The sequence below is a fragment of the Bacillus rossius genome, chromosome 12, assembly GCF_032445375.1.
Source record: "Bacillus rossius redtenbacheri isolate Brsri chromosome 12, Brsri_v3, whole genome shotgun sequence".
NCBI lineage: Eukaryota > Metazoa > Arthropoda > Insecta > Phasmatodea > Bacillidae > Bacillus > Bacillus rossius.
The window spans coordinates 12,729,077-12,752,906 of record NC_086339.1 but is presented as its reverse complement, the minus strand read 5'-3'; the positions used below and the strand labels follow the sequence as shown (position 1 = coordinate 12,752,906).

At 38.5% G+C, this 23,830-nt stretch overlaps 1 protein-coding gene across 3 annotated transcripts in view; it reads left to right on the top strand.

The window, feature by feature from the left end:
• Nucleotides 1-23,830, top strand: part of LOC134537541 (SR-related and CTD-associated factor 4) — a 58,599-nt gene that overhangs the window by 32,664 nt on the left and 2,105 nt on the right. For 2 of the 3 annotated variants that reach the window (XM_063378097.1, XM_063378096.1), the window contains exons 9-19: nucleotides 6,485-6,676; nucleotides 7,641-7,786; nucleotides 13,868-14,076; nucleotides 15,661-15,832; nucleotides 17,916-18,300; nucleotides 18,698-18,846; nucleotides 19,285-19,527; nucleotides 20,363-20,471; nucleotides 20,797-21,552; nucleotides 22,012-22,238; nucleotides 23,006-23,662. In XM_063378097.1, the coding sequence (XP_063234167.1) occupies nucleotides 6,485-6,676; nucleotides 7,641-7,786; nucleotides 13,868-14,076; nucleotides 15,661-15,832; nucleotides 17,916-18,300; nucleotides 18,698-18,846; nucleotides 19,285-19,527; nucleotides 20,363-20,471; nucleotides 20,797-21,552; nucleotides 22,012-22,238; nucleotides 23,006-23,662 (3,245 nt within the window). The remainder of the gene's footprint in view (nucleotides 1-6,484; nucleotides 6,677-7,640; nucleotides 7,787-13,867; nucleotides 14,077-15,660; nucleotides 15,833-17,915; nucleotides 18,301-18,697; nucleotides 18,847-19,284; nucleotides 19,528-20,362; nucleotides 20,472-20,796; nucleotides 21,553-22,011; nucleotides 22,239-23,005; nucleotides 23,663-23,830) is intronic. The other variant, XM_063378098.1, reaches the window with a different exon arrangement.

The window sequence follows — 23,830 nt, the reverse complement described above, 5'->3', positions numbered from 1 at the left end:
ACCAACAACTCCAACACCACCAACAACACAACCACCACCAAAAACACCACCACCAACAACACCACCACCACCAACAACAACAACAACAACAACAACAACAACAACAACAAGTCTCCTGTAATTAATGGATGCCCCCTCATCAAACATGATGCCGACCTAGCACTAGCTACATTTTCATTATCGTTACACAGGGGTAGGGGGAACAGATAGGGTGGAACATTTTAAAACATTTCTGAAAGAGAATCTATACATCAAGCAACTTTGTATTGCTGTTAATAAGAAAATGGTATTTTCTAGTGAAAAATAGATTACCATTTTTAAAAAAAAAATCTTTTTATCCGGGAAACGAAGTTTTCGGGCATCTTGTTATTTCAAAAATAATAATGTACATCTTATGAAGAAGATAGCAGGACCGTAACTTTTGACTGTATTAGTCAGAAAAAATTATTGAGTGGGAATTTCTTAGATTTTTTTTTGTATTTACTGCATGGCCTGACAGCAACTAGAAAACTTATTGCTGTTGCACGATGCTTTGTCTTGTGATCTTTGGCAATGTCATGTTTGCTACCTACAAGAAGTGCTCAGAATCAATCAGTAAGACCAAAAACAGTGCAACTTTTATGTGAGAAACCTTTTTCAAAGCTTTTTACTCCCTAAAACAACTGTGCTTCAATTATGCAAATGTGATGATTGTGTGATAAATCTTGGTAATCTTACATTTGAGGAACAAACACTGTCTATAGGAGTGTGATACAGTTATGATACACATTAACGTACATACAGATGACTTTTGGCATTCAGAGGAGCAGGTCTTACTGACGACATGTGCTGTGAGTAGGGAAGAAACACAAATATCTCATGGCAAGATTGGCAACGCTGGTGTACTTTGACATGCCAAGCAACACCATTGTCGAATTTATAGGCTCAAAGTCAGAAATGATGAAAACACCCGGCAGTAACAGAAATTGTGCATTACTGCACAATGTTAGCAGTGACTGTTGGTGGACACAAATTACCATCATACATTATCGTAAGGCATAAAACACTGACCAAGGAGAAATTTCCCTCGGGCATAGTAACATTAAATTTAAGTTTTTGTAAAATGTGCGGAGCCATGAAACTTCTTTATCGTAATTTTGAAAAAAGGCTAAAACCGCTGTCGGGCAGAAGATGATAATGTTGTTGCCTCGTCGAGTGGTGGTGTCAAGTGGTGAGCAGGGAATGGCCCTGATAAAAAAAAATACTCAAGTCATGTGGACATAAGAAACATTGACCAAAACTGTCTGTTTTCTTCAAAATACCATGGTCCAATGAAACCTGGACATTACATACCAAACACTCCATCGTTCTGTATGCCTGGGTTGCTCATGAAGTTCTCAGCCATGTTTTGCTTAATCATGCAAACAGAAAGATGGAAAATTAGCCTCATTGCTAGAGAACACAAGGGCGTCATGAGGCATATTGTCATGAACGACATTCCAGAAAAAAATTTCTCTGTTTAAAAAAAAACTGATAACCTATTTTCTAAAACTCAAATACTTCATTATTTATGTTTAAAAGTAAATCTACATTGATTTATATGATAATTAGGGTTTTAAAACTGCAAGAAAGTGATTAAAAATGTGAGCATACATGATTTTTAACCTATTATTGGGTTTTTATCAGTCCATATCATCCGTTTAAAATCATGATATCGTCAGCCAAGAGGTTATGCTCCAATACTAAGATGCATGAATTATTGATAGCCTAATTCTAAAGGGAAAAAACTGATTCCTTTGTAGGTTCCAATAATTAATATTTCACCTAACCATTTATATTCTATTAGCAAGTGTGTTAAAAAACCTAGTTTCAGCAAATTTCTTCTAACAAATTTGTTAAGTTTAAAGATATATTGAGTAACTTTTTTTTTGTTATTATTTAATTTTGATGTTTTCATTAAAAGCTGTCTAACTGAAAATTTTATTGGGTTACACATATTTCTTGTAAATACATAGTAACTTCAGACAAGATCTTACCTTACCAATAGAATATGTAATATTTTATCACAATATATTACTGTTTACTGAAAAGCTGGACAAGAATGTTACAGATAAAACGAGGTAATAATTCATCAGAGCAATATGTTTAGTATATTCAGAATACAATGATGCGGGTATTTGTTATAACGAATAAAATTCACAAGCACAGTGCAAGAAATAAAACCTTATCTGTACTCTATTCAATTTTTCATTATTACATCATGGTATGTTGGTCACATTGAAAACTTATACGTGAGGAAAGGGAAACATACAAAAAATACACAGGGCTGAAATCGAAATATTGGAAAGTCAGTTTTGGGTCGGGTATTTAAGAGGAACTGAAACGAAAACATAGGGGAACTGACAGGATTATTATTATTATTTAAAAAAAAAATAGCAAGATTAACTTGAGTATGAAACAATTTTTCAAAGATGCTTTTTAAATAATTCTTAAAAACAGGGTGTTGGGCAAATTCTGAAACACTATGTCACTAATTTTAGCTTTATCTCTGTTAAATGGATGATTATTCGGTACCAAGTAAAGATAATAGTCTTAAAATTTTGTACAAAGTACATATTTTGCTGTAATTCAGAATAAGCAATTTATTTCTATCTGTTCCAGTTGCCGGTCCTGCAAAAATGTACAACTTATTTTGTTAGTGAGGAAAAACTATTAAAAACAAAAAAAAAATTAATCATGCTCCTTATGCAATTGTAGAATCCGTATTTTATATTCTTCTGAGTATGATAACAGCAGATAGTAAAAGCTTAGCACATTCTTTTTTTTTTTTTTTTTCCCCCTTCAACACACACGTGCTTATGTAGAAGGTGTTATGGTTTTTTGCCCCCCCCCCCCCCCCATGACATGAGCAACTTTTTTTTTTTTGTTTGTTTGTTTGTTTGTCAGTCTGTGAAAACATATAATTGCCTGAGCTGTTACGTGGACAACCGCTGCAGTTTTTAGGGCGAGGGGAAGTGAAAGCATGCTGACATCCGGTCGGGCTCGTTGTGTATTTATTATCTAGCTGGAAAACATGTCAGGATATCCAAATTTTTAGATACCCGATATTGGTTTTATTTTACCATTGGCTGACATTGGGTGTTTGCGTGTGCGGACATACGTGTGTGTGGGTGGGTGCGTGTGCTTGCAGGTTGATGCATGCATGTAAGCACGCACACAGGATTGTGAGGGGGGAGGGGGAGGGTTTGCAGGGGGCATGCACGGGTGGGTGCGTGTATTTGCGGGTTGGTGCATGCATGCACTCGAAATTTTTTGGATTTGGGGGGGGGGGGGGGAAGCGGTTTCAGGGGCACGCACGTGTGTGTATGTGTGTACATATATTTCAATTCTTCATTGATTTGCTGTGAATTCTTTATACTGACAGCTGACTGACTGCTTATCCTTTCCAAGCATTTGAACATGCAGGTTGATACAAATTGCCTACTAAAGTTGGATAATGGTTATCATGAAGGTACTCATTTCCAGTAATCTTCTTAGTTGGTTGTGGACGGGTCATCATATTTGATATAAATAGCTAAAATGTTATAATTTTTAAGAGTGGCAAGCATTGATATTTATAGGCAGTCCAGACCTTGTGTTTAATGTGGTGCAGGACTGAGGAATTGGAGTCACTCTAGGTTTCACGTTCTTATTTTAAGGAAATTTCATAGAGTAGTGAAGGACAATTTTATTTAAGTTTGTCTTCTTATCACAGAAATTGTATATTAATCTATGAACTGCATAACTGAATACTATCAAAATTCATTTGTACTTCTGCAATTGACGGCCTTTGTGAAAAAAAATTTATACCTTAAAGAAATATTAATAAATTCCTTTTGGCAAACAACTGCTATGTAAGAGTATCAGTAAGTTTGTTCTATAGAAACTTTTGATTGAATGTTTTGACTCTTCGAAGAGAGCTGTGTGAAATATCAGGCTCATAAAACTCATATTGAGTATTGGCTAGTACCATTTATATGTAAGTAATTAAATTGAATTTACAGATAAAAGTGATTTTCAAACTAGTTTTTCAACGAAGAAGAATTAATACTTTTATTCTATGAATAGATAGTTGGTGAAGTTTTAGTTGGATCATGATGTTGAACACTGGATTGTTCAGCTACCAGAATCGACATTCCCGGCAATAGAACAAGTCGTCAGAGTTAGTGAGACTTCAAAGATATATTTTATGAGTGACAGTCAACTTCTTTCAATGTTCACAATATAAACTTTCTTCAGTACAACACTAAGCATCAGTGTAAGTGGTATTTCAACTAAAGACTTTCATGGGGACTAGAAGATTGTGTCTACGAGTGAGATATAAACATTGTTTAGAAGAGAGAATTGTTCTGCATTGTGACTGAAGGTGCAGCTGACATTGAAGTTGACTTCGCAAAGGGTCATTCTAGCATCTACAAGAATAGCAATTACTTCATAAGTAAATTCAGGGACATTGATTCTGAAATGTTGCCTCTGGACAATAAAATAAAGTTCTTCACACATTGTAACCAAGTATGTTTACACCCTCAAGCTTACTGTTTTAGAGGGACCAAGAAGCAATGTTGATTTTATGATGTGATCACTTACATTTAGGAGGGCTGGACTGGGTCAAAGCACATCAAAGCCAAATGTTTCACTACTGGAAATTTTTATGGGAGGTGCCCGTATAGATCAATCTTTTCAGTTTAAAGCAAGCCCTCTTTCGTTTCTTGGGAGTGAGTGCTGACGAAGAAGCAGAACAGCAACGGAAATGGGGGGATTTAAAACACAGGAATGATACTCATGACCGTAAGCACCCCATATGTGCACCACCTGCAAGGACCAGTGTTTAACACAAAATAGGTCCAGAACTGTCAATCTCTTCGAAGTGTGTGGTAATGACCCTGTTCTTTTGAGCATGCCTCTGATATATTTAAAAATATGTACGATTGTCCTAAAAGGGGTGATATTTTGAACAGTGGCAGTGTTGCTACAGTTTTATTCCAGGGCATGTATCATATCTGACCAGGTATAAAAAAAATGTGTTTAAATTGGCTGAAGTGTTGTGTGTGGACCTAGGGTCCCTCTTCCGCATTTTCATGAGCTTTAAGATTTGCTACTGACTATGGCTTGTGAATACTGAGAAACTTAAACTTAACTTAGCCAATATCACCCCTAATCAAATCCTGCAAAGTAGAAGTGTTAAAGATGAGAGCTGGGGTGTGTCTTATGAATAGTGGAGAATCACCGAGATGGGATCTTCATCACTTACATGTTGTACATACCAATTTCCACTCTGATGGTGCTTCGAAAAATGCAATCATCTCACCTCACACTTTGTATCTTTTTTGGAAGACAGAATAATGCCTGGGTGATAAGGAATCAATTGTCCAACCAAGCACCTAAGGTTTAGGCTGTTTCTTAAAAAAACATTGAAATCAGTCTAGGACACCAAAGTATTCATAATGTGGGCTGCCCTAATCTAATGTTATGATAAACCTTTTCACTATAACTCAAATTAATTTTTGTTTGTGGCTTAGCTTTTATTTATTCGCAACAAAATGTATAGAATGTGCCTGGGCAACAAATTTGTGGTTTACATTTCAGGTGGAGTGCAGGAATATTAAAGTAAATTGAAATTTGGCTTGTCAAATTTTTAGCTTTAAAAGTTTGTTGCTGTGGGTGTAAGTAATTTTTGAGAAATTATGGATATGTAAATTTCTGTGTAAAATACTGATAAAAAACATCATGGCTAGATACTGTCGGAGAAAAATTAGTACTCACGCGCTCTCACACACAAAATTCCGGAGAATGGTTTTAGTCTGTAAAATGATTTTAAAAAAATGGAAAAAAAGGACGAAATTACTGACAATTGTTAAACAGCTCTGGATGACACAACGTATGAACAAACACAGTATATTTTAGTATGTTTTGTCTATCAGCCTTGGTTTTCTGTGACTGGTAAAAGTCATGTTCCTCACTTAGGTACTCCCTTATGCATGTATCTGTAATGATGTACAATATTTCAGTTGTTAGATGTTAGTGTAGAGCAGGGCCGGTGCAAGGTCAATTGGGCGCCCTAGGCGAAAAACCTTAATGCCCCCCCCCCCCCCCCCCCCCCCGGCCGGATACCACAATAAAAATTTTCCTTGCCTCAAAATACATCACGTAAGCCTAAGATTTTGTCAACAATCAAATGTAAGCAGGCTTGTTTTTTTTTTTTTTTTACTTTTTTACTTATTAAAAATCATAAACAGGTCACCGTGGACTTTAAATAATTCCTTATATCAATATAAACATTCCAAACTGTTACAAAAATCCATTTTCATCTAGTTTCAATAATCGTTAAACATGTTATATCAGCTGTTGTGTGTCGTGCTGCGCCGCCCCCAGCTACTTGGCGCCCTAGGGTGTTGCCTAGTTCGCCTGTATGGACGCGCCGGCCCCTGGTGTAGAGACCAACACAGAGGTTGTGTTTTGTTTCCAGGATGCAAGACTCTCACAACTCTGTGGAGATCATCAACTTGGACGCTGGCCGGTCGCGGAGTCCCACGCCCTCCGGCGCCAAGGGGTTCAAGAAAAGGCACAGCAGGTCACGCTCGCGAGACCGGCGACACAGAAGGAGCCGCTCTCGCTCCCTGTCGGATGAATCACGCTTGAAGCAAGTCAAGAGAAGGAGGTAATATTTCAGTTCTGAATATACAGATTTAACGAATACTTCACTTCTACAAACCATTAATTAGGTCCTGGCTAAACAACACATTTTAATGTAAACGTTTACCCGCATTACAAACTAATTTTGTTATTTTTTTTTTGACAGTTTTACATTTACAAATAGTATTTCCCCCTCTCTCCCCACATTTACCACATCCACTTTTTCCAGATTCGTAATATTGTGACAGATAACCACTTTTCTTCACAAAATAAGTGTTTTCAGTTCAGATTACGTAGGTAAGATTAAACCCTGCCGTCTTGAATTTTCCCATTTTTTTTTTTATTGACATGTCATGTCATGTATACAAATTTTCATCAAGAAGTACCAAATTTTTGCTTTAAATGGTGGAAAGATTTTTGATCACCCTTTGGTTTAGTGCATTAATCTGCCTGCAATTTAATGTTGGTACCTAAAATATAACATTACTGTTCATGCCAAATCATCATATGAATTATTTACTAAACTATTTTCTTTTATTTTTAGCATAATTTCTTTAAGATTATAAAATAATAGTTAATGCTGTACTTTTAATTTCAGTTTAAATAACTTGAGTGTAGCAACAAGTGAAATATTGCGTTTTTGAAGTTTGTACTGTGTGAAGTTTATGCATGGGCTAGTCTCCGCAAATTTCACCATGTAGGTAACCATGTTCTACAGCTCTCTGTAGCAGTATTGTTTATTTTAGCAACCTGCTTTTTAGGACATTTCCTAGTAAATTTCTGCTAGACCTAATGCTATTTGACTGCTATTCAGTGGTTGTAGTACCTATAGCAGCAGAAAACCTATTGTAGCATTCCATAAACATATAAGCTGGAATATCAGAGGTGATATTTAGTGTCCACATTCAAAACACTTTTGTGGGGGGGAGGGGGTTAGTTTTAAGAAGGTATACACGCATTTGTGACAAAGTGCATGATTATTGTGACAGGTCAAGATCTCGAGACAGGGAGAGGGATAGAGAGCGTGAAAGAGAGCGCGAGCGAGAACGGGAACGCGAGAAGGAAAAGGAAAAAGAGAAGGAGCGCGAGAGGAGGAAGAAGGGTTTGCCTCCCATCAAGAAAGAGCACTTGAGTGGTGAGTTATTCTTCTTTTGATGTGTCATGTGTGTGTGTGTTTCTATGGTATACGTTATTATAGTGTTAACGCAGACAGGACAGCGATGCGCTCAAGGCCCTGGGCAGGCTGGCGGCCATGTGCGGCCACTTTCGTCATGCGTCGTCCACTAGCGTAAGGCATGACACGCATGCCTGGCCGGATTAAAAGGGTCCTCGCTACCCACTACCCCCCTTTCCACTCCCGTCTCACGACCCTGCCTTAGGCCATTCATTGTCGATGACCCTTTTAGTGGCCAGATTAGAAAATCAGGCACTATTAATGATGTTTCAAACTTTATTCTTCCAATACCACAAGGTCTTAGTTTTAGATTCTGTTGTTTGTGATGGCAGTATTAGGAGTAGACTAGTTCTACTGGGATCCATATAAATAAATGGCATTAAATTAATACAGTAAAACCTCCATTAACGAATATTCTATTTAACGAAAAACCCCATGCAACGAAATAAAATTTTGGTCCCGCCGAACCTCCATAAGATCAATGCTGTTTTAACCTCTAAATACCGAATTTTATTTGTTCCGAAATAGAGAAATTCCCTTTACAACGAACTGCCGCTTTTGAAAACACGCAAAAATAAACATATCCTACAAGACATCCACTAATTTTTTTGCATTCACTGCTTAAAAATACGTGGGTTTAACCTAAAATAATATGCACCATCGCGGAAGACAATAAATAAACAAAGCATCAGGGATAACACACGTCGTGTATACATGCCACACTTTGTTCAAAATGGTGGGTACATTTAGCGCTAGTGGCGGAAACCTCTCGTACCATCGCTCTGGCAAGACGAACAACTAGTATATTTGGCGTTTCTATGGTTAAAGATGCGCATCCGCAAATATTTACAACTATGGTGTAGTACAATTTCCGTTTTTTAAGTTTTCACGGTTGTTTATTTATTTCCACACGTAGTTATGGAAATCAACACGGTACTACTGTAAAATGAATTCTAATCCTAAAAAGCGGCGACAGATTGACGTTAAAATAAAATTAGAAATTTTAAATGCGGTTGATGAATGTGGGGAAAAAAAGTGATATAACTAAACGTTTAGACATCCCGGCGTCTACACTTTCGACCATATTATCCAACCGGGAACAGATCGAAAACAACGCTTCTCTGGTAGGAACAAATCGAAAACATGTGAAAGTATGTAAAAATGATGATTTGGACAAGATACTTTTTGACTGGTTAATGGAGGCTAGGGCATCTAACATCGTCTCTGGGCCGATTTTACAAGAAAAGGCATGCCAGGAAGCACTGGGGATGGGAATTGATAATTTCCAAGCATAAAATGGTTGGCCATTAAACAAGTGTATTCTATGTACTTTTTCATGTTTAATTCCTCATATCGTATTAAACAGCCAGAAAGAAAGTTCTAGCCATTTATGTGAAGCTTTATCATGACTAGAAATATATTGTGCGAAACCTCCATTTAACAAACCCCTTTACAACAAACACAACAAATTTTGGTCCCTTGAGATTTGTTAAATAGAGTTTTTACTGTATTTGGAAAGGTAACCACAAAGCAGAAATATGCTGATTTCTGTCCTTTCTAAAATGTTGCAAGAAAAGAGATGATTTAATTTTGTATTTTTAAAGACCATGGCTGATTCCTTCCTCAATTCCTGAGCATTATTTATGTACATTGTATAATGCAGAAGGCAATCCACACCTTAGCAGAATTACCTTTCCATGACACCATCAAGTGGGTTGCGGCTTCCACATCACGGTGTTATCTGAGGTCATCACACTCAGAAATAAGCATCAGTATTCAATATCATGTTCTTTTGTGTCAGCTTATAATTATCTCTTTGTTAAAATAAATAATAAAAAACATAAAATTCCAACTTTTTTTTAATTTTTGAATGAGTTGTTTTCAATGTTTACGATTTTGCTGTAGAAAAATCATTATGGACTCTAGTATTTTATTTTATTTTTTAGAAATATTAATTTACCCTACAATGTGTTAATTGAGTATCAAATGGGGACAAACGTTCTCTTTAAAATAACATAACTGGATTCAAATCATAAGCTGAGAACCAAAAAGCAAAAATTAAATATGGGCACAATTAATAATGTTGTGTCAATCATTAATTTTGCAAGACAACAAGGTCTCAGTTTGAGATGTTGTCATTGTTTGTGATGGCCGCATTAGAAGTAGACCATACAAGTTTTCTTGCTTTATTTAAGATATAGTTGTGCTGGAATCTAGAGAACTAAATGGCAGCGAAGTAATATTTGGCAAGATGACAGCAAGGCAGAAACGTGCTTATTTCTGTTCTTTCCAAAATCTTGCAAGAAAAAAGTTGATTATATTTGTATTTTGCCTTCATTGTTTACAATGTTAGTGATACAGAAAAATCACACATGGACTTTTTACTGACATTATTTATGTGGTGTCTTTTTAGAAATTCTTTTAATAAGATTTAAGGTTTAAATGATTTTCATCAATGAAAATATATTGTTTTTGCTGTAATTTACTTCCTGAAAAAGAAACTAGTACATAGTATGTAATACTTTGGACTAGCATTCAGCAGTGTCTGGGTTAGAGTCCTGAATCAGTAAACCCTATACATATTATTTTTGTATGGTTTTCTAAACTTTTGTTCTTTTTTAATGAAAAAAATGATTTTTTAATGATGTAGAATATTATATTATTGTAAGGAGTACTCTAGCGACGATGCTGGCCAGCCAGCCTGCTCGCCAGCTTGCGGGAGGGCCATGATGCGGGTAGCCCATCCCTACACCACTGCTACACGCCTAATCTGATTAGCAGCGGCGCCTCGCCGTCCCCCCTTCGACAATGAGCTTTCCCGTAGAGCCCAGAGAATTATTCGCAGCTCTCTAAAGTCCGGCATGTTCCCAGAGCCCTGTCTGCGTGAAGTGGCGTAAATAGAATGCCATTGTTCTCGGAGCTTCCAGTGTTAATTTTGGCGATTCTGATGTTGCGACACGGGTGCATATCTGCCAACTTGTACGGAAAATAATTCTTATTACGATTGTACGGAAATTCGGAACATCTTACGATTTTTGTCTGTTCAATAGTGCAGTATAATATTTTAGTGCCCATATAAATGTACCGTTTGAGCAGCATTTGTTATTGTTTAACATGGAGTCCGCGTTAATATGAGAATAATGGAGTCAGAGAAAAATCGTTCCGAAAAGAAAGTAATTTTTTAAAGTTTCGTTGGTACACAGCAGGCTGTATGGCAACTGATCTTGCTAATCTTTTGTGCGGAAGAGTCATGAAAGTAATTTTTGTGAGTTTTGTTGGTACACAGCAGGTTGGCTGGAGACGAGTGATAACGACTTAACCGTTTATGTACGAGTGCGGTAAATATTTTAAAAGTTAGTGCTTGTACGAAACGTAAGATAATATGATTTCATAATGGCTACCAGTAGTAAAAATCAATATGGACAGGTGTTTCTGTCATCTTAAATCATAATTATTTCCTTTCATTACTAAGAGTGAAAAAGGAAATTTTGCGTTTTGTAGTGTTTGTCGTTGCGACATTAATGTTTCCCATGGCGGCAAGCAATATATTTCCTATCATGTCAAGAGCTTGAAACATGCAAATAATGCAAAGCTTGCAGAAGAAAACAAAAAAATAATTAGGTAGTTTCTTTTCCGTGAACCGTGACAGGGATGTGATTAGGGCGGAATGTTATTTGACAAGCTTTTTAGTGGAACATAACCTTCCATTCAGCATCGCCGACCACGCCGGGCATTTGTTTCGAAAAATGTTCCCAGGGTATGATATCACAAAAATGTACAGCTGTGGGCGCACTAAAACTGCAGCAATAGTAAAAGAAATGGATTCCAATACTACTACTTCAGTAGTAAAGTGCTTGCAAAGTGGCCCATATACACTAGCTACTGATGGACACAAGTAATAAGTTATATCCTCTCGTGGTAACTTATTACAACCCTGACTGCAGGTTAGTTACTAGTTGTGTTTTGGCCATACCTTCATTGGAAGGTGCTTCTACTGGTAAAAATATTGGCCAGTTATTGCTATCAGAACTTGAAAGTATGAATGTGCCAATTCATAATTGTATAGGTTTTGGCTGTGATAATGCAACAGTTATGGTTGGAGTTAAAAATGGTGTTATTTCTGTATTAAAAGAAAAGCAAAGGGAAGAAACTAAAGGACTATCTCGGTAAAAAAAAATATATATATATATATACATACATACATACATACATACATACATACATACATACATACATACATACACACACACACACACACACACACACACACACACACACACACACACACACACACACATTAACTTGTGTACATGTGTATTAAATCATTTATTTTGCATTCAAGCTGTTAAAGTTTTAATAAATTACAGTAACTTTTTATTTAACTTTCGTATTTTGGGTATAGACATGGTGTTATCATTGTAAAATAAACACGTGTTTTCCGGATCACTTATTTTAAACATCGCGCCTGATTTACGCTATAGATTTGTTAATTTGGAAATCTTACTGCTTGGACTCCTAACAAGTTGGCAGGTATGCGAGTGCTGTGAGTCCTTTCCGGGGCAGGGCTTGGTAGGTGTATAAATAGAGGGACTGGCCTGCGAAGGCACTGAAGTGAAGAGCGTGAGTGACCCCTTGGTGAGCGACAGCGGATGGCGAGTAGCAGACTTAGTGTGCAAAGATTGGTGTAGCTGGGACAGAAGCATCAGGGTGTAGTGAATCGTAGACTGGATTGTATTGAAAATTCTGATACCCAGTGTCATGATGTACAAGTTTGGTAGGAAGAATATAAAAAACATTTTCTTTGAAAAACCCATTGCTGAATTGTTCCTCAATTTCTATCTAAGCATCTTGTTCATTGTATGTGGCCATTTTTAATGACTTCACTGTTCAGGAAGACAAAATTCCAACTTCTTTATCTTGAATGAGATGGTTTTAAAGTATATAATTTTTGTGAAGTAAAAAAATAATTATGTACTCTTTGTTAGTATTTGTGCAAAATAAAAATTTGGAAATAATAACTGACTGTATAAAGTGTGAATTAAGTATCGAATGGCAACAAACTTTCTCTTTAAAATAGCATAACTGGATTCAAATCATAAACTGAAAACCGAAACGCAAAATTAAGATGTAGGCATAATTAATAATGTTGTGTCAATCATTAATTTTGCAAGATAACATGGTCTCAGTTTGAGATGTTGTCATTGTTTGTGATGGCCGCATTAGAAGTAGACCGTACAAGTTTTCTTGCTTTATTTAAGATATAGTTGTTCTGGGATATAGAGAACTAAATGGCAGCGAAGTAATATTTGGCAAGATGACAGCAAGGCAGAAACGTGCTCATTTCTGTTCTTTCCAAAATCTTGCAAGAAAAAAGTTGATTATATTTGTGTTTTGCCTTCATTGTTCCAATGTTGGTGATGCAGAAAAATCACACATGGACTTTTTCTTTTTTTACTTCGCCAATGCATTCCGTTGCTCCACACCTGCCTTGCCCTCCCCTCATGTCTTCTTCAGGCTGGCTGGAACATCAGATCTGTTCCTTCGGGAGACATCAGCTCCATTCCACCCATATGCCTGGGCACTACATTTGGAGTTTCATTAATTTCACCTTGGTTAAAGGTCAACTGTATTTCCAAGCTATCAAGGGAGTGATAATAATTGTGAACAATCGCATGATTTTAAATAATTCTGAAAAAAAAGGTTCTTGACTTTGAGATTTAAGAAAAATGTGTTTCGCTAATAATAAGTGCAAATAAACTTTTTTGTTGGTATATTCGTATTGTTTCCGATAGGTAATACATATTGACAAAATAATTTTTAACAAATGTTTCACAGAAAAATATTTATGTTGCATTAGCTTGGGATCCAGCTCTTTTTCTGAGTTTTCATTTTCAAACTTAGAAGTACATTTCATCTTACCAACCAACTTGAGATCAGAAAGTCTTGATTTTGTACAGATTTGGATTTGTGTGTTACGTAGGTTACCAAAATTTTCTGTAGTGTGAACATTAATAACTCGCATTCACGTTTCTTTGTTTTTAGTGTGCAGCACAACACTGTGGGTGGGACACTTGTCGAAGCTTGTTCATGAAGAGGAACTATCGGACACTTTCGGGGAGTACGGGGACATAGTGTCGATTAATGTGATCCCACCAAGAGGATGTGCATTTGTGTGTATGAATCGGCGCCAGGATGCGTTTCGGGCACTACAAAAACTCAAGAACAACAAACTTCAAGGGAAGGCTATAACTGTGAGTGTGGCATAGGAAAAGCTGTAATGATCCACCTAGGGTGGCAACAAGAGTGCTTTGCTAAGCAAGTTTTATGTAGTTATTAGTGGTGCACCGATATGACTTTACCGATTACCGATTCGATTACCGATTATGAGAGCAATAATCGGCAGATACCGATTCAGTTACCGATTATAATGAAATTTTTTTAAGTGTAATAATGCACACAAAAATTTTTATTCCCATGTGAATTTAATAACAAGATTAGGTAAAATCGAGAATACAGCCATAATAACAGTATAAAAATATATAAAATACACTATTAAGTCATTGCAAAGTGTAAATTAAATTAACTTCTATTTATATTTGTTATTGTAAACAACTTGAACTGCAGTCTAACAATTATAATTTACAATGGGTAAGTTTTTGTTGCCTATTGACTATCACATAAGGTTGCATCGAGAAATTACCGTTTAACAATCATGCTGCTTTATTTTGTTCACTTGAGTTTATAGAAAAATGTTTCCAAACTTCACTTTTTTCCTCCCTACTAGCCATCTCACTATAATTATATAAAAATGAATAAAAACCAATACTAGCACATTTGATTTTATTTATGTGGACTGAATATATAAAATTATAAATACTTTTTCACTTTTCACGTCATACAAATAACAAACGGATAATGTTACCAAAGACGCCCATAACGAGTTTGTAAAACGCAGTGATAAAAACTAGAAGGTATCGGGACCACGATTTTGAACCGCTACTACGACTCAAAAAGATCGATTGTCATAGAATCTACTGCAACTGTTTGTGGTATTTTGATTGTGTGCCATATATTTTACGTATCTGGCTATAGGTAATGTACAAGGCCACTAAACAAAAGACTAAACGTAAATAAACGTGTAGGAAAAATGTATTTTTTATTGTTCGGGGCAATGAGATTTATTAAACTTAATGAAATATCTGTAATTATGATATGACGGAGTTAGATGAATTTTGTAATATATACAAATATTACCGTATTTCATCCTAAAAATTGTGTAACAAAATATTACACGGTAAAAACCTACTTAATTACGCCGGGACGTAAATAATCGGCAAAGTAATCGTTAAGATAATCGCCGATTACGATTAATCAGTAAGTACCCATAATCGCCGATTACGATTCATCGGTATCCGCATCGGTGCACCACTAGTAGTTATGTCTTGGGCCAGTCAAATTTTTATTTGCGCTTAGAATTCTGACTGCATTTTTCTTGTGGCTTTAACTTTTTTCAAACTTTTGTAGAAATAATTTGATTCCCTTTGTTAGTTGCGGAAGTTTCAAAAAGTACGGCAGTATGAATTTATTGTTGGGAAAATGGGTAGTTTACATGTTATATAAGCATATAGCAAATATGTTAAAGATGTGTAAATTTACTGTGATAGAGCCAAAATTTGTTGACATCTCTATGAAATATTTTCTAGGCTGCTTATTGATTACTTAGAAGATTTTAAATGTTAATTGCATTGCAATGTGGATCATTCTAGTGTGGCTGGCTTGTATAGAATTAAAAATAAAAACCTTAATTATTTAAGTTTATGGTCCTTGTGTTATAGTTGGCATGGGCTCCAGGAAAGGGTGTAAAGGGCAAAGAGTGGAAAGATTTCTGGGAGGTGGATCTCGGAGTCTCTTACATACCGTGGGAGAAGCTCCCGAAAGATTTTGACGTTGATGTTCTTGAAGATGGAGGCATGATTGACGAGGATACACTTCCAGATTGGTTGAAATGTGAGTACCCCTTTCTTCTTGTAAATGTATCTGTGTTTAAACTTTTTTTTTAGCTCATTGCAATTAATAGTTTTTAGTAAAATAAGATAACGATAACTGGATAGATAAAAAAAAATGGCAGAAACTAAGATTTATCAAGTATATTTTAGTTATTTTTGGGGACAACGTGTAACAGTATTATATCAGAAAGTGGCTGTAATAGTACAGTAGAACCCGTTTATAGTGAACCCGCCTATAATGAATTCCCGTTTATTGTGAATTTCCGTCTCAGTCCCGGCAAAATGATTTGAGGTTATGTATTAATTTATTGGATATAGCGCACAACTTTTGTCAATGTTGATACGTTTTCCCGTGTACCACGAACAAATTTTGCCGACATAATGCACATTTATCTCAAATATTTTCATATAATTAAAAGTTTTTTCACAAAACGTCTATTCTAGATCACATTGAAGTTTCTCTCAGCAATACGCTACTCGATTGTCCACTGTTCATATTATAAACAAGTCGTATTCGAGTGGCCTCGGTAGGCTACGTGTAGCCAAAAATGGTGACCAGTTTGGTGAAAATAAAAAATAGTTTTCCCTGCATAGTTAAAGAATGGGCAAACACGTGTACATTTATTATGTTATCAAAATTATAAATAAATTACCGCCACACAAATACGTATGTACATTATAGCAGCAAATTCAATATTTTTACGTCTCATTTTTATCGTTCACGTTTCGGACATTTTGATCGGGTAAGGTTCGTAAGACTACCACTAGATAGAACTCTGTGGACAAAATTTTTCCATAGAAAGTTAGAAAATTTCGTTCCAGCTTTAGCAACTGCGATACTAAATGATACGTTGTAATCTTTGATGCACCAGACTCGTTATTTTTCGTTTATTTACTTTTGACGGTAAAAATAATTACGTGTTATTAAGCTGCAAATGTGCTTCAATAAGAAATACGTACATAAAAAATGTGAAAAACGCGTTAAAAAACGTAAGGCACTATCTGTGCGAGATAAACTGGACATTATTGAAAAGGGAGACTCCAACCCCACTGTCCCGCACGTGTTAATAGCAAAGGAACTGGGAATTGCAACATCCACATTAAGTACAATATTAAACAAGCTGAACCATCTTCTTTCTCAAGCTGCGATAACGTCACAGAGTATTAAATGCCCGAAAAAAGGATAATACGCCGATTTCCAAGAACCATTAGGTAATAGAAAGTGTAGTTCATTAAAAATATTATCTGCATTTGCTCATAAAACTGTTGCTTTAGGTATTTTCATTCGTTCTTTTCATGGCTTAGGCCTATGTGTAGTTATGATTTTGCTTTTGAGTATGTATTGCCAATATAAAAGTTTTCCCAGATATAAAGTTTCCCCTCTATAGTGAACATATAAACTACTCCCTTCAGATTCGTTATAACAGGGTTCTACTATAGAAGCTCTAATAAACACAGTAAACTATATCTTAGCTGCCTACAGAATACATGTGTAGTGTGACTCAGCTAAAATAGCTGTTTGTTATGCCTGGCACATATTTTATTACAAAACATTTAGTGATCTATTGTTTGTGGTCACAATTTCATTTGGTTTCCATTAAAAAAGTGAATTCTGGGTTTGAATCCATTTATAAGAAATGAAATCATGTGTTGCTTGTATGATTAAGTTTTGGTGAAGGTATGAAAGCTCCTCTGACTGGTAAGATTTAAAGTACTACAAATTACTGTATAATAGACACTGTTATTGTGCAAAGGGAGGTTAATGGAAATTAAAAAAAAAAATTTCTATATAATTTGTTAATGTTAAAAAATAAATTCTTTAGTTAAAAGTTTAAATACTATGCCTTTTTTTTTAAAGGTCACTTATATAAAGTATTTATTTCTATGAAAGTAACAGTTGTGTTGTGGGTTTGCTAAGTCAAGTGTGACATTGTCATATTACATGCCACTAGAGAGGGGTTCAAGGAAGTTGTATATTTTACTGTATATAATTATGTGATGACTCACATAAATAATCATTTATTTCTTAATTGGTTGAAGAGCGAGGGAAGATGTGTTAAAAGCAGCCGTTCATGTGTCCACAGCACAATCTCAGCAGGAACTGCAACAGCAGCAGCTACAACAACTGCAACAGCAGTTCCAGCAGCAGCAGCAGCAGCTACAACAGCAGCAGCAGTCCTCACAAGCCTCGTCCGTGCAGTCCACGCCGTCCATCCCCACGGAGTCCATGACCCCGGCGGACATGAACGCTCCCCCGCCGGGCTTCATCGCGGTGCCCGACGCAGTGTCCCGGCAGCAGTCCATGGTGGACACCACCCAGCCGCCCCCGCTGCGGCCGCCCGACGCACTGCCCACGCCCGCGGGGCTGTCAGCTCCGGGCATGCCTGGCATGCCCGCCGGCATGGCTGCGGTGCCTCCGCCCGGGACCATGCAGATGGTTGCGCCCTTCGCCATCCCCAATGTACCTCGTAAGTTGCGCTTGTTTTGAAAACTGTGGTGTACTAGCATGGTTGCTTAGTTGGGAGGGGGTCTGCATCATTCCTGTCTCACAGTTACCATTTTAAAAGTGTAAGCAAGCCCTCTCAGTGAGGGGCTTTTTAATTCCTGAGGCTGAGAGGAAAAAATTGTGATTTTTTTTCCCCCTTGGATGTTTATGATAATTCTAACTTTAGAGGTTAGGTATTATTAATACTAATTGTAATAATTTTATCTTAAACAAAATGGTTTTTGAGGTTACTTGGACCATAAAGCAATGACTTCTCATGTTTTCCTGCACGCATGTTTAATTATGGCGGGAGTTTATCCGCCGTGCGTCTGCTGTAAGGATGTGTTCGTGATTTGTGTTGTTTGCTTGCCGCCCTGCTGGCCTCTTAGCTCCAATGGGGATGCACATGGGTCCAGGCATGGTGCACAACGTGCCCATTGGCGTGCCTCCCCCCGGCATGCAGGGGCTCATGATGCATCAGCAGATGATGGGCGGCGTGCCCCCTCCAGTCAACTCTCCCTTCAACCCAGGTGAGCTGCATTCGGGAACATTTTTATATTCACTTTGAAGATCTTTTGAAGTGAAACCTCTTTGCTGGGGGGGACAAAATTACTATTGCATTTAGGGAATAGTTAGTTACGTGGTGGGGGAACCGGTAGAAGAGGAGAGGCGGCAGGGAAGAGGTAGAAATGAAGCAGCATACTTGCACACTTGCATGCATACTTGCACAATAACATAATTTAAGGCTCACGTACTTGTATATATTTTTTTTTGATCTGCAACCTCATCCAAAGAGAATTATGATTCCTATACGTATTAATATAATAAGCAAGAAGAAGTTTCACTTCTCTGTGTAGATTTCACGCACACGCACACACACACACATACACATATCAGTAGTGGCAAAAAGTTTGCTGCATGTGCAAGTGTAGCAGACGGGTGCTTGACGCTGGATTTTTTTCTGCCAGGTGCACCTGTGGGCATGCTAGCCCAGATCCCACTGCCTGCTCCAGGGGCACCCCAGGACAAGCCCCCCGCCACGGGCATGCCCCCCAACGTGGTCATGCCACCCAATGCAGGCATGCTGCCGACGGGCATGGGCATGCCGCCTACAAGCATGCCCTCCTCTATGCCGACACCGGTTTCCGAGGCCACTCGGCAAGGCTTGAGTGACCTCATGCAGTTCGGGGCTCTGCCACAATTACAGCAAGGTGTGTGGAGCTTTCTGCAACTGTCTGTAAATAAACAAGCCTTAAGCCTTGCTTCGTTTTCCATTTATAATTTTATGGGAAATGTTAAATTAAATACTGTGGACATTTATTTTGTTTCTCAAGTGATAAGTACTATATGTACCCAAATTTGAAAATGCTTGAAATAAGAAAGATTTTAACATAAATCTGACTTGTGGCAACTAATGTGCTAAAAAAAATTTTGGGTAGGAATATCTGAGAAAATTAAAGAGAAAATTATTAATTAAGTATGAAGAAATAAATGGTCATATTCTGAAACCTCTAGCGATGAAAACTTTGAGCTGTGTGACTACATATGTACCTGTAAGTATTGCTTACAAGGTGAAAATATAACTTAATAAATGTGGTCTTGCAGTGCAAGTTTGTATTTAGCCTGCGATATCCGCGTCTCATCATCCCATGCTGGTGTGGTTTCCTTCTACTGTGTTGTACTTGTCAGGTGTTGGCAGGTATGCTCATGTGCAGTACATCAGTGTACTACGTCAGTGTACAACTGCCAGGGAATGTGACATTTATAAACAGTATGGCAAAGAAACTTCACCTTTTGATATCAACCCCTGCGTTTTTCAATCTTTTTTTTCCTTTGTTTCTGCTTTATTTATCGGCATACCGGAATGAAACTGTACATAAAAAATAATAAAATTGGCGAATTAAACACAAAACAAAAAAATTAATGGGATTTCATGTCTTAATGATTAGTTAAGTTACACAGCTGCATCTGGTTGTTATTGGTCTGATAGATATTTACATTTTTCTGAAGAGTACTGTAATTTATATGCCTGTTTGTGCTTTTCAGCACACCAATTAAGACTGGCTTCAATGAAGCAAGATGACATGTCTGTTGATATGAACATCAGTGATGATCAGCAGACAAGCAAAGGGACACAGCATGAGCCAGCTATGAGGTGAGAAGTTACTTGCATGCTACGTTTTCAGCTGGTAGCAATTTGGTTGATTTGGGTTCAAGACATTATAGTTTTGAATTTCTTTGCTTTTATAAACTGTAGAGAAATATCCCAGTGGAAAAAAAAAAAGTGGATAAAACATCTGTGTTGCCTCCTTTTCCACGAAAAATTTCTATACCGCTTAAATAGCCTAGTGGGAAGTTTTTTTTTAGACTTAAAGCAAGCTAGTTTATATTCCATGCAGTCTCTTGCTGTGGAACATCAGGTTTGACAACGAATATGATAAGTAGGTGATATAGTGTAGCTATCTGCGTGATGGTTTCAGGCTGAGTGACCAGCTGCTGGCGGCCATCTCTGGGACTCAGTCGTTCAGGAACGCCATGGGTGGCGGCCAGGGTCTGCTTGGTTACCAGGGGAACATGCCCCCGCCGTTACTGTCGGACGAACAGATCCAGCAGATTCATCAGCAGCAGCACCAGCAGCAACTGGGCGCGGCGCTGGCCAAGGCCAGCCAAGAACTGGCCAAGGACGACGCGGAGAGGAACAAGAGTCGAGAAGATAGGAACAGGTCTCGGGACAGGGATCGCGACAGGGACCGCGACCGCGAGAGAGACCGGGAAAGAGATCGCGAGCGGGACAGGGAACGAGACAGGGAACGTGACAAAGACCGCGGAGACAGGGAAAGCAAGGACAAAGATAAGGACAAGGACAAGGACAAGGACAAGGACAAGGACAGAGACAGGGAGCGAGACAGAGACCGTGACACTCGGAGAGACCGGGATCGCGACGGTGGTCGCCGGGATCGGGACAGGGACAGAGACAGGGACAGGGACCGCGGTGATCGCCGCGGTGGGCGCGACAGGGAACGAGATAAGGAGCGTGGTGGAGACAGGGACTGGAAGGACAATGACGACAGGGGTCGTCCCGCTGCTGCAGAAAGTACGCCCATCTCGCCTTGGCTGCCGGTACAGTCGCTGGTGGAGCCGCAAGACGCAGGCAAGGACAAGCCCAGCCTGCTGGACCGGCTCCGAAGCCTGGCTAACGACGGCCACACTAACACTGGCCCGGACAAGGATGACAGGTGAGAGAGCACTTCTTAGTTTCTGTTCAGCAGTAGGCCTAAGGGTTTGAAAATTAAAATTTGAATCAAGTGATCAGTTTTTAAATGTTTTTATTGGTCAATTTTTTTCCTAGCCTTGAGCTTAGAATGTTCTAATATTTTTGACAATCACATGCACAAATTTCCAACTATGTGAAGTCGTAAATTGGAATGTTAATTCAAGCTACCTCCTACAAAGATGCTTAACTAAAGGGAAACACTTTGTTTTCCAATGAGTTTTTTTAACAAATTCCTCAGCATTGTATGTATGTGTCAATAATCTGTGATTCCTACACTTTCTCAAGTAGATGATTTTATATTGTGTCATTTTCTATCTAGAATGTAGATGTATATGATGTGAGCATGTAGTGATAGCCATACATGGTCCACATGACTGTTTGCTGGTTGTAACCATGTTTAGAGAAGCGACTGTGTGTGCAGGATGAGTATGCGGGACAGAAGCAGCAGTGGGGACCGTGACAGAAGCCGGGACCGCGACCCGCGGGCCAGGGATGGCGTTCCCCCGCCGGCACTAGACATGCCTCCCCCCCAGCAGGAGCCCCCGGAGAGAGCGCCGGTGGAGGGATCTCCCGTCGCACCCCTGCTGAGGTTCCCTGGGCCAAGGGTGCCAGGGGAGGCTGCCGCTGCACCCCATCCTCCTTTCCAAGGTATGTGTCTATCGAATATCATTTAAGCAAAGGTGGATGAATTTGACTTTTTTTTTTTTTTTTTTTTTTCAATCATACAAAATTATAGGAACTAAAATCCAAAGAATAATATTTAGTGTCAGATTTTATAAGTAACATAAATTTTTGACACAATAACGTCTTATAAATTGATGAACGCCGGCTGCATGCACAAAAAATTGTCACTTTCTGCCTGAGCCAAGCGTGCAAGAACCGGCCAACCACCGTGCGAGAAAATCTTCTATAATATCAAACAGGTTAAGGCTAATTTTTTTAACTAATTGTTCGTGATTATATTTAAACAAATTATTTAAATTAAATTTGCAAAAACTGTAAATAGTATTTGAAAATTAAAAATTGTGCAATTTTTCATCAATGTTTTCTTATGACGTTATCACGTAAAATTATTGTCCGTAAACCGACTTTACAGACAACCCCCTTTTTACACTGACTTTTTGCACCACTTCTGTGTTTTAATTCTTATAATTTGTGCTGCTTTTGCCTTATTTTATCACCACTTTTAGTCAGTTTTGTTTGCTGTTTTCTGGGGTCCCTATTTATTATTCATAAAAATGATTCTTTAATACAAATAGTTTAAAAAAAAGTTATTTTAAAGTCTGTAAAATTTTCATAATTTTTCACCAGTTGTATGTTGAGCCCTGTTAATTCACAGTTAAGTAGAACTTGTTAAAATGCATTTCTGTGAACTGTGGACCACATGTAATCGTGCTGCATGGCTGGTGACGCAGGTCCTCCGGGCTTCAGTCCTCGGGGCCCTCCTCCGGAAATGTTCAGACCACCGCCAGGTCCCGGGAACTTCCGGCCACCTCCCTCGTTTGGCCCCAGGGGCTCAGCCCCTCCGGAGAGGGAGGGTAAGTTTGATCCCCGGCGGGAGAGAGAGGCGTTCGATCCCAGGAACCACGATGGATCGAGACACCCTCCTGAAGACTTCCCTCCTGTGCCGGCCCACCCAGATGAGTTTGACATCCTGCCCCTTCAGAAGGAAGAGTTTGAGGTGCGCAAGAGGCACCAGGCAGAGTTTGAGCTGAGAGAGAGACGACCCGACGACTTCAACGACAGGAATGTACGTCCAGATGACTTCAGTGACAGGAATGTACGTCCAGATGACTTCAATGACAGGAATGTACGTCCAGATGACTTTGAACTGATGTCCCATCGTCCTCCGGACGGCTTTGAGCACCGGGGTCCTATCCGGGACTTGTTCGACCCCAGGATGGCACACCCGGACGACTTTGACATCCGGGGCCCGCCCCCACCCATGGAAGCTTTTGGGCATGAATTCTACCCTCCGCAGCGGGACGGCTTCATGCCCGGTCCGAGGGGCTTGATGGGTCACGGGCCACGCGGACCTATGATGGGCCCGTACATGGGGCCACGAGGACTCGGTGAGTTCAACATGGGAAGTGCAGTGTTGTTCAAATGTAAATGTTTGTAGATAGCCAACAAAACAATTTGAATGGATATTGTTGAATTTGCTTTAATGAAGTTTTGCTAGTTCAAGTCAAGGCAAAATGTCTGCCTACAAATGAGAAGTGAGGTGTAACTCAGGGTTG